The sequence below is a fragment of the Lolium rigidum genome, chromosome 4 (genome assembly GCF_022539505.1).
Source record: "Lolium rigidum isolate FL_2022 chromosome 4, APGP_CSIRO_Lrig_0.1, whole genome shotgun sequence".
Lineage (NCBI taxonomy): Eukaryota > Viridiplantae > Streptophyta > Magnoliopsida > Poales > Poaceae > Lolium > Lolium rigidum.
The window spans coordinates 245,947,011-245,957,865 of NC_061511.1; the positions used below are offsets into that span (position 1 = coordinate 245,947,011).

General features: G+C 43.0%; 2 protein-coding genes across 2 annotated transcripts; one reads left to right on the top strand and one right to left on the bottom strand.

Annotated features, from left to right (window-relative positions):
• Positions 1-2,993: 2,993 nt before the first annotated feature.
• Positions 2,994-9,385, top strand: LOC124650122 (ABC transporter C family member 3-like). Its single transcript, XM_047189682.1, has 10 exons — positions 2,994-4,742; positions 5,224-5,310; positions 5,399-6,028; positions 6,142-6,306; positions 7,133-7,427; positions 7,528-7,742; positions 8,008-8,313; positions 8,512-8,575; positions 8,676-8,915; positions 9,041-9,385. The coding sequence occupies exons 1-10, from the start codon at positions 2,994-2,996 to the stop codon at positions 9,142-9,144; spliced, it is 3,855 nt and encodes a 1,284-aa protein (XP_047045638.1). The 3' UTR covers positions 9,145-9,385.
• Positions 9,386-9,442: 57 nt separating this feature from the next.
• LOC124648537 (BURP domain-containing protein 4-like) lies at positions 9,443-10,631 on the bottom strand. Its single transcript, XM_047188283.1, has 3 exons — positions 10,556-10,631; positions 10,298-10,375; positions 9,443-10,173 (listed from the first exon to the last, which is right to left on the bottom strand). Exons 1-3 carry the CDS (start codon positions 10,629-10,631, stop codon positions 9,443-9,445), a joined length of 885 nt encoding a protein of 294 aa, XP_047044239.1.
• Between the last annotated feature and the right edge of the window lie 224 nt (positions 10,632-10,855).

Sequence of the window (10,855 nt, forward strand, 5' to 3'; positions counted from 1 at the left end):
ATCCCTGGTGTACGCTTTCTGGGGACGCGACATCTGGCACGCCAGGTAGGGGACGCCTGTGCTGCATCCAGGATCGACTCCTTCGACAAGCATGGTCGGAAATGGAAAATGGCCCGGCCACCATGCTCCGGCTGCCGGCCGCATGCTCGGCCGCTCACCACGCTCCCCATCCCGCCCGCTCCACCGGCCACCAAGCTTCGCATGCGGTCGCCCGACGCTTGGCACGTTCTTGCTGCCGCTCTGCCGCCCACCACGCTCCGCCGCCCACCCTCTCCGCCGGCCGCCGGGTGCTCCTCCAACTGCTCGGCCGCCCGCTGCCCACACCCGTGCTCCCCCCGGCCATGCATCCTCGTCGCCTTGCTCGGCCTTTTATGCCCGAATCCAACCGGCGGCCAATTCCATCGACCACCGTCCGATTTTTGCTAATCTCCAGCCGAATTACATGAAAGTTCGCCGGAATTTGGCCGGACTCCGGTGAATCTATATGCGAAGCGTGTTGTCGTGAGGTGAATTTTCGCAATCGCTAATGCGTTGACCGTTTACAGATCGGCCTGGAAAACAACCTCCGAAACTCTATCTATACAGACCGCGGGCTCAAATTCGGAGTGCCTGCAAAAAAAAATTACCGGTTGAGGTGTCTAATCTGGCCAAAAAAATGGTCCAAACCCCTAGACCGATCCATAAATTTATTGGTTTGACCAATTTGGAGAAAAGAAGGACGGCGCCTAGGTGGGACATGAGATACTCGATCCAACGGCCCGCCGCGTTTTGTCAGTTTCAGGGCGCCCTGAACTCCTGAAGATAGATTTTCTGTTTTTTTTTTTTGAAACAAAACTGCAAAGGAAAGTAGTTCCCTAGAAAAACCTAGGAAGTAGGAACGTAGGCTACGCCGCGCTGATTAGCGGCCACATCAACCAGCCCCAGACGGCTACGGCGGACGCCAGCGGATCCTCTCTTCACACGACGGCTACGGCGGATCATCCAGGCGTCTAGCTACCTGTAGCTCCATGTAAGTTCTTCTTGCATCACTGATTTCACTCCCTTTTCTTTTCTTGTTCTTCCTTTCTTCTTTTGCAATCTTAACAGTTCGGAAAAGAAAAGCTAACAATCTTGGTTGCGACTCTGATCCTATACATGGGGGTTGAGTGAGTAGCTACGTGGGTTCTTCTTTTGGCTAGGATTTAACCATCAATAATAATGGCATTGTCTCCTTCCTAGTGATTCTTTTTAGGCCAGGCAGCAGCCATGGATCGGGGGATCATACCAGATTCGTTTCAAGTCTGAAGGATTTGTTCTGCCTGAGTAAATAACTAAAGAAACCAGAAACTCCCAGGTCGCTTACAGTAGATTATTCCCTTGTCCGCGCAGAATTTTGGTACTACACCAAGATTACAGTAAGATTTCTGTGAAGCCAGTTCGAAGAAATTGGGTGCATTGATTCGGCTGACGGCGATGATAGACTTTGACAATTTGGCGTGCGGCGATACCCATCGATTATATCTGAGGGAGACCTACTGTCCTTTCCTCCCGGTTTCAGTTTGTTTCCGCATTGAGGCGCGTGCCGAGATCTTTTCTCAGTGAACCTCCGTCTTTTTATTTTCTCGAGATTCTTGGAGAATCTACACTCATCCGGTGCACCCCTTTTTAATATTTTGCCTGAGAGCAAGGCCGCGCCGGCACGGCGGCGGCGGCGGCGGCGGCGCTACAATCTGACAACAGCCAGGTCTACTGTCCACTGTCGCGTTCGGCGGCAGCGCCTTCGATGTGATTTCGCCGCCTCGCGCCGCCGCAGCGGTACGACGGCGCTGTAGACAGTTTGCGGCGGGCTCGATGAAGTCGCCGTTGCTCTCCGGTGGGCGCCCGCAGCCGCCGCATCCGGCCGTTGGGCCCACGGCCACCACCTGCTCTTCGTTCCCTCCCATGCTTCAGATAACGCCCCCAATTTGAACTAAAATTTCACGCCGATTTGATTTCTGCTTCAAGTCGTTCTCGAAACATGCCCTAGATCGTGGCAAAATAGAAGGAATTTATTGGGCAAGTACTCATTTCTAGTCTGTTGCACTGTACTTACTGTTCTGATTTTGGAAATTTTAGTACTCATTTTGCTAGTAGAAAAAAAAGGAGAGATCATATAGTTGTCATTTGCAAGGGGGAACCAACTTAGAGATGTGCATGCAAACTGGAACTTCCGATGAAATAATTGCTGGACACATCCATCCATGTGGGGTTACTTGTTAGCATGGTTTGCCCATGTGGGGTTATTTGATATACAGTATCATTTTGAAGGTTGCAGATATCTCTTGTGCCATTGCCCTTGAAATCTAACTAACAGAAAAGGCATAGAATAATTTTATGGATAGCGCCGTTTGGATAAAGTAAATCATGAACTGTTTTCAGTATCAGTAGCTTCATTCTGATTTTTATTTTTATATGAATTTCATTTTGTTTTCTCAAACTATCATGACACTTTGCAGTCTGGATAGGATTTCGATTTTCCGTTAAGCCATTGACTGCAGGTCTCTTGTGTCTCTTGTGCTTGTCTGTACTCTGTAGTTACTAGGGAATACCTTTTACCTTCAGCGAAATTTGATTTAATCTTGATCTGCTCCCTTCAGTTTCATTGATTTTATAGGGTTCTCTTTATGTATATATATGCTTGTTAATACATTTTTCTATGATAACTGAAGCTTGCATAATCGGAGTAAAACTTATCTGTTAAATACTAATGCTCCTCTTTGGTTGAGCTACACGTTTTAAACTACAAATGTAACCTAGCTCTAACATTCTGGTCCATCATTAACCTTAAAGAAACTATTTTAGTTGTTTCTGTTGTATCATTGTATTAGATGAGATTCCTGTAATTTTTTTTTATATTCAAACTTAAATGACGTATTTTTTGTTAATTGTTTATACTCTGCTCTTAACACTAAAAATTAAGGTTTACTTTTTTGTTTTCAGTTTGCTGCCCAGTGTTCAGGAGTCATTCCTTCATCATGAAACAACCACTTTTGAACCAGGAGGCTTCTTCCTCAGTTGAGGAAACAAGCACTAAATCACTTTTCACAGATGCTGGGTGGTTTAGCATTATCACTTTTTCTTGGATGGGACCTTTACTTGATCTCGGCAGAAGGAAAACACTAGATCTTGATGATGTGCCCTTCTTGGATGACAATGACAGTGTCCATGGGGTCCTGCCTAAGTTTAAGGTAAAGATTGTCTCAAATTCTGTGACGGGGCAGTTCACTGACGTCACAACAGTTAAGCTGGCCAAAGTTCTTGTGCTTACAACATGGAAACTAATCCTCATCACTGCAGTCTATGCCCTACTGAGTACTGTTGCTGCATATGTTGGTCCCTACCTGATTGAGTACTTTGTGGACTACCTAAATAAGAGCTCAAGATCCACTAAAGAGGGCTACGTTTTAGTGTTGATATTTGTTATTGCACAGTTCATCGAAGGCTTCTCAACAAGGCATTTGCAGTTTAGATCAAAACAAGTAGGTGTGCGTGCATGTTCATCACTTGTTGCTACTATTTACCAAAAATGCCTTGCCTTGTCTAATCAGTCCAAGCAAAGCAACTCAACTGGAGAGATGATCAATGTTGTGAGCCTTGATGCTGAGTGTGTAGGAAATTTCAGTCGCTCCATGCATGATGTTTGGCTTCTTCCTGTGCAAATTGTTCTAGGCATGCTCATCTTATACTCGGCACTTGGTTTGGCAGCATTTGCTGCCCTTGCTGCCACTGTTTTGACAATGGTGGCTAATATACCTTTAGGGACTATCGAGCAAAATTACCAAGAGAAAACGATGACCGCCAAGGATGCGAGAATGAGGGCCATGTCTGAGATCTTACGCAACATGCGCACTCTCAAGCTTCAAGGATGGGAAATGTTTTTCTTGTCAAAGATCAAAGAGTTGAGGAAGGTAGAAATGAATTGGCTAAAGAAGAACGTATACACCTCGGCTATGCTTCTATCTGTCTTCTTTTGTGCTCCTGCTTTTGTTGCTATGATCACTTTTGGAACTTGTGTGCTTTTGGGCATTCCATTAGAAACAGGTAAAGTTCTATCTGCTCTGGCAACATTTAGACAACTGCAAACACCTATTCATGGCCTCCCCGATGCGGTTTCTATGATCATCCAGACAAAAGTATCACTTGACAGGATAAGCTCATTTTTGTGTCTTGAGGAACTACCTAATGATGCTGTAACTAAGCTTCCTAGAGGCACCACCGATGTATCAATTGAGGTGAGGAATGGTCAGTTCTCTTGGAATCCATCTTCTCAAATGCCTACTCTTCAAGACTTGAACTTCCGTATACAAGAAGGGATGAGGGTTGCTATCTGTGGAACAGTTGGATCTGGTAAATCCAGTTTATTGTCTTGCATACTTGGTGAGATACCAAAATTATTAGGAGAGGTTAAAACTTGTGGTAGGATTGCCTACGTTAGCCAATCACCTTGGATACAGAGTGGGAATATTCAAGATAATATACTTTTTGGCACAGAAATGAACAGAGGAAGGTATGGAAAGGTCCTTGAAGCATGCTCTCTTATCAAGGACCTCGATATATTACCATTGGGTGACCAAACGATTATAGGAGAGAGAGGCATTAACCTTAGTGGCGGACAAAAACAAAGGATACAAATAGCCCGTGCCTTGTACCATGATGCTGATATCTATCTATTTGATGATCCGTTTAGTGCGGTTGATGCTCATACTGGATTACACTTGTTCAAGGTATGTCTTGGTAATTTATATTTCATTGTTCTTTAGTTCATTTTTTCACAATTTTGTTTCTGTAAGAATATTATTGTTCAATATGAAGTTCCAGTCTTTATATCTGAGTGCTAGTTCTCAATTCTGAAAAGCATTTAATGGGGAAATTTTCTTGAAAATGTTGCCCAGACTACAAATGTTACCAAAACTAACTTGGAAAAATGAACATATTTTTTACTTAGGTTGTAGCTTATTTCAGATTCTTCTTGGGTGATAATGGTAATTAATGTCTCGCTCTATGTCCATCCCATGATAAACGTTCTTTGTATTACAGTTCCAGCAAAATTGGTTTCATTGTTCTTTTAGTCATGTTTAACAACTCTTTTTATTTTCTGATTGATCCAGTTTACCTAAGCATTTTTTGAGTTAATATGCCCTTGAGAGCGGGAATACTACTTACTGCTATTCAATGAATATAATGGCTATAATTTGTATTTTGCAGGAATGCTTGCTTGGATTTTTAGCTTCAAAAACAGTCGTGTATGTTACCCACCATGTAGAATTCTTACCTTCAGCCGATGTTATCATGGTATGCTGGCACTAAATGTATAATATAATATCTTCTTTGTGATACATGCAAAAAAAGAACATTTTCAATTCATCCTGTCATATTTCAGGTCTTGAAAGACGGGAAAATTACACAAGCAGGGGATTACACTGAAATTATCAATTCTGGAGAAGAATTCACTGAGTTAATTGTGTCCCATAAGGATGCGTTATCTACTATGGACATGCTAGAGATCCCAAGCAGTAATTTTGGAAGTACCTTCGATCATAATGTCAGTGTAAGCACCCCACCCATAGCAGATGAGCAAAAAGATGATAACACTGCAGAAGTGATTGTTGATAATGGTCAACTTGTACAAGAAGAAGAGAGGGAGAAAGGCCGGGTTGGGTTTATTGTCTACTGGAAATACATTACAATGGCATACAAAGGAGGACTTGTGCCACTTATTTTGCTAACTCAGATTATTTTTCAGTCTCTTCAAATTGGAAGTAATTTATGGATTGCTTGGGCAGCTCCAATATCTAAAGATGTGAATCCTCCAGTCAGTACCTCAACAATGATAAATGTATATGTTGCATTAGCTCTTGTTACCTCGGTGTTCGTCTTCATACGATCCGGTCTTCTTGTCATGGCTGGATGTAAGACTGCAACAATGCTATTTGACAAGATGCACCAATGCATATTCCGAGCACCTATGTCTTTCTTTGACTCCACTCCTAGTGGCCGTATTTTGAATAGAGTAAGCAAATTGCCTACAGAAATTTATTGCAGTGATTAACTTTAGTCACATGTCCTCTAGTGCCATTGACATTTCTATTCTTTAGTAATGTTGAAAGTCAAAACAAATTGCAGGCTTCCACCGATCAGAGAGCAGTGGATACTCGTATTTATGAATTGATGGGTTATCTTTTATTTCCTGCTATCGAACTTCTTGGGACAATTGTTCTAATGTCACGGGTAGCATGGCCAGTTTTTGTAATTTTCGTCCCCATTATTGTTGCATCTCTGTGGTACCAGGTAATATTTCAAATATAGTTCTGTTCGATGTGAATTTTCATTGGCAACCATTTCTTGAGTGCATAGGAGAAGTACAGATATATTAATTCATGGCTAGTTAATTATGCAGGAGAGTTCCACACCTTGAAGACAATATATAGAATAGCAACAATTTTAGTCAATCAATCATATATGCTGGCAATGATTTTCTTCTTGGTAATGTTAATATAGATTACACTAATTGGTTGGAGTAGCGGTGTGAAAAATCTTTCAGATATCACTCTCTATAGAATAGCAACAATTCTAGAAGCTCAGATTCTGTCTCATCAATAGGATAGCCCGACACTTCCATGGTCTGTCATATAGGTCCCTGAGTATAAATACATTGATTCTCAAGACTTGCAAGAGTGATTCATGGCAGGTCCAATCTAAATTACTTAGCAGTCATAGAGGGCATGTCACTTTTACCATATTGATCGAAGTACAAGTGTTGACAGATGACTACGCGAAGCTAACAATTTAAGGTCAGGAAAAAGCCAATAATTTTGTTCAATGGACTTTCAATACCATTGAACTAAAGTTTAAACCTGCGTTGACAAATTTATACAAGTTAAAGAACCTAAAAAGGTGAACTTCACATGTTCGGGACCTAAGTGCCACAGCTGCAAATTCAGGACCAATGCTGAACTTTTGGTTAAGCAGATTAAGGCAGATGTTAACCCATGACATTTTAATGTATAATATATAGCTTATTTTATCAGAAATTTACAGTTACGTTTATTCTACTAAATTAATTGGTATCTCTTGTTTAGTTCTTTTAATCGTGATACTATTCCTTCTATTCCAGCGCTACTACATAGATGCTGCTAGGGAGTTGCAAAGGTTAACTGGAGTTTGCAGAGCTCCTGTTATGCAGCATTTTGCTGAATCAATGACTGGCTCAAATATAATTAGGTGCTTTGATAAGGAAAGACAATTCATAAGTTCTACTGGCCATTTGGTGGATAATTTGTCTCGACCAAGTTTATATAATGCTGCTGCAATGGAATGGTTGTGCTTTCGCTTGGACTTTCTTTCGTCCTTTATTTTTGCATTTGCCTTGATACTTCTAGTCACCTTGCCAACTACTCTAATTGACTCAAGTAAGTAAACATCGCTTTTTCTATTCAAATAAAATTAAGAAAATAATGTGTATCAACATTACTGATTAGTATTAACTTATTATCTGCTTGCACTTTACAGAGACAGCTGGTCTTGCAGTCACTTATGGACTAAGTCTGAGTATGCTGCAAGGATGGGCTATTGCAGTCCTCTGTAGTTTGGAAAATAGAATGATATCTGTGGAAAGAATATTGCAATACATGACAATTCCTTCTGAACCACCCCTTATCATATCAGAAAGTATGCCGGGCTGCCAGTGGCCAACAAAGGGTGAAATTGAGCTTCGCAACCTTCATGTGTGTTTCTTGAACTTCATATATTTTGTTTGAAAAAGTTCTGTGAGATAGTTTTTAGGTTAACATTCAAATTCTTGACGTTATTTTACCTTCATTATCGAGGTGTTCCTCCAAAAACCATATGTAGTATTTTTTAGCGATTAGTAGTAGCAGTTTCTGATGTTGCCTGCTGCTAAATAATGTTGCAGTTATGTTTTAAAAAATATATCTAAAATGAATGCTTCCATCAGTTTCGTTTTTCCCTAAGTGCTTGTGTGTCATGCAGGTACAATATGCGCCACACCTTCCTTTAGTTTTGAAAGGGGTGACATGCACCTTATCTGGAGGTATGAAGACTGGTATTGTTGGAAGAACAGGTGGTGGAAAGTCAACCTTGATTCAAGCACTATTCCGCATTGTCAATCCATGTATCGGGAAAATATTGATAGATGATATTGACATCTCTACCATTGGACTGCATGACCTGCGGACAAGATTGAGCATCATTCCACAAGATCCTGTTATGTTTGAGGGGACTCTGCGAAGCAATATCGACCCTCTGAGTGAATATAGTGATGAGCAAATCTGGGAGGTACTATAATGTTAGATTTACTTGATTCTTTAAAAACTAAGTTACATCATATGTTAAAACATTGTGCCATTCGTTTAAAAAACAGTTTTACTTATTTTTGTAATACTTCCCTTGTGCCCAAGCTCCATGTTTTTCTTTAATAGCACTGTTGTTCTGTTTGATGGCTGATGGGGTTTATGCATGATCTATGTTTTCTAGGCATTGGATTCCTGTCATCTTGGAGATGAAGTTAGAAAGAACGAGCTTAAACTCGACTCTACAGGTTAGACATCTATAAGTAATTCCCAAGAAACACTGTTCGCTTTATGATTTAGACAATTATGATGGTGAAGTAAAAGCTTTATCTTCAAACTGAAATGCAGTCACAGAGAATGGCGAAAACTGGAGCGCGGGTCAGCGGCAGCTTGTTTGTTTGGGAAGGGTGATTCTGAAGAGGAGAAAGATTTTAGTTTTGGATGAAGCAACTTCTTCCGTCGATCCAAAAACCGACAGCCTGATTCAGGAAACCTTGAAGCAGCGATTCGCTGGATGCACTGTAATTACAATAGCGCATCGTATTACATCAGTCCTTGGCAGTGGGAAGGTCATTCTTCTGGACAACGGTTAGTCCCCCCCACTCCACTGCATTACAGTTTGAAGCGAGGGATCATATGGGTTGTTCTTCGATCTGTTACTATGTTTTGACAATGTTCTATTACTCTGTTTTAACCGTGTTCTCCTATAACAGGTGAAATTGCAGAGCATGGCTCACCAGCAAAACTGCTAGAAGACAGTTCATCCCTATTTTCCAAACTTGTGTCAGAATACTCAATGGGGTCAGATTATAAGTAGAGGATGCAAGAAGAGCTACAACAATATCGCCGGCAGTATCAAGTTTCAGAGAATGAATCTCCACGCTTCTGGCCTAAAATTTAATGGTAATTCAGAAATCATATTCCTCCTTCAGAGTAACATGTAGTGGAACAAATTCGTGTGTACAAATATAGTGACTGCATTTAGATTATGATTTAGAACTCTTGGGTGTACGGCATCCATACAGTAAGTACTAATATATAGTGACCGTTCACTTTAATAGAAGATCTATTACTGTCGAGTGTCGAAATTCATGCTTCACCGCTTAGCTCGAAATTCATAGCTTCAGCTCAGCAGCAGGTACCCACAGCAGGTATTTCTCCGGCATGTAGTGGCATACCGGCTCACCACGGGTTCCGTTGAGCATTTCGAAATACTCCAGGGCCCATCCATCCGTCTTCTCGTGGCACACGGCGATCGCCGTGGCGCCCAACGAGGGGTCCTCCTGCCCGACGAGCTCCACGCTAAACGCCTGCACGTTGCCCGGCCGGTGGCAGTACAGCAGGTCCGCCGGGTACGGCAGCGGGTGGCACGGCACCACCTTGCCACGGCCGATGCTGGTGACGCCGTTGGGCGCCACCACGTACCTGACAGGCTCCCCGCGCCCGTGGATGACCGTCCTGGCCGCTCGCGGCGTCGTGCCCAGGGCAGCAGCGGCGAACTCCATGGCCGCTCGCTGGGTGGCGGCGCAGACGTGTGGCTCCTCTTGCTGCTGATCATCGCGGCAGAACCGGAGCGTGGCGGCAACCTGCCGGGCTCGCTCCGAGCCCCGCGTGATGTTGTAGAAGGCCAGTATGTTTTTGAGGTTGCTGTAGGCAAACGGCGGCGGTGCGGGGGGCGACCTGGGGAAGTTTTGCGGCGTGTGAATGTGCCCCAGCTCTGTGTTTGCCGGCAGTAGTGCACCGTCCAACAGGTTGCGCTGGAGGAAGAGGATGCCCTTCTTGGCCTTGAGCTGCTGTCGTGGAGGGTTGCACCATTTTGTCCGCAGGGCGGCCTTGCCGTCTGACGCTGCATGGTCACACAGAACGTACGCAGTTTGAGTCAGAAATGGCTCTCAGGCAGATGTATACATTGTGATACTACTAACTGAACTTAGCTTGGCAGTAGTCGATTTAAGGATGACGTGACGTACGAGAATGAGGAAGAGTAGCTGATGCACGAGAGGGTGGTGACCAATTCACTCCATAAGCGGCGACACCAAATGGCCCATCTACAAAATAGTCAATATCAATGACATTATAGTTTGTTACTGTGTACTGTAGCTAAAAAAAACCTTTTTATTCAACACACTTTAAAACAGCCGGGAGAGCACACACAAGTAGAGAAGAAAAAAGGGGCAATAAATACGGTTGAAACCAACTTCAATACAATTGGCTGCCGTATTATTTACCTGAATCACCATATATCTGTTGCTCTCCTGCAACGAACCCAAGGACGAACAACGCAAAGAGAATTGTCGTTGCCATAATCTCTCTCTATTTGATATGATTTCCCCCATCGAGCAAGTGTACTTTATACCAGCATCAGCTTTGCACTAAACTTTCACGCGGATACCATCGAAGCGCCAACCTTGTGATGACATATTTCTCTCCTACAATTCAGAGCATGCTATCGGTACGTTTGCTTGATGTGCCACGACCCACTCGAGATGGGTGGAATCAGTTGGTCGCTTCTTGTACTTGTCTCACTG

Bases quoted from the DNA above. Each gene is read 5' to 3' on its own strand.
- LOC124650122 (XM_047189682.1), top strand. From the start codon at position 2,994: ATGAAACAACCACTTTTGAACCAGGAGGCTTCTTCCTCAGTTGAGGAA. The intron at 7,743-8,007 runs GTGTGTTTCTTG...TGTGTCATGCAG, and splicing joins TTGAGCTTCGCAACCTTCAT to GTACAATATGCGCCACACCT. The intron at 8,576-8,675 runs GTTAGACATCTA...ACTGAAATGCAG, and splicing joins GCTTAAACTCGACTCTACAG to TCACAGAGAATGGCGAAAAC.
- LOC124648537 (XM_047188283.1), bottom strand. From the start codon at position 10,631: ATGGCAACGACAATTCTCTTTGCGTTGTTCGTCCTTGGGTTCGTTGCA. The intron at 10,376-10,555 runs GTAAATAATACG...ACTATTTTGTAG, and splicing joins ACAGATATATGGTGATTCAG to ATGGGCCATTTGGTGTCGCC. The intron at 10,174-10,297 runs GTACGTCACGTC...GTGACCATGCAG, and splicing joins AGCTACTCTTCCTCATTCTC to CGTCAGACGGCAAGGCCGCC.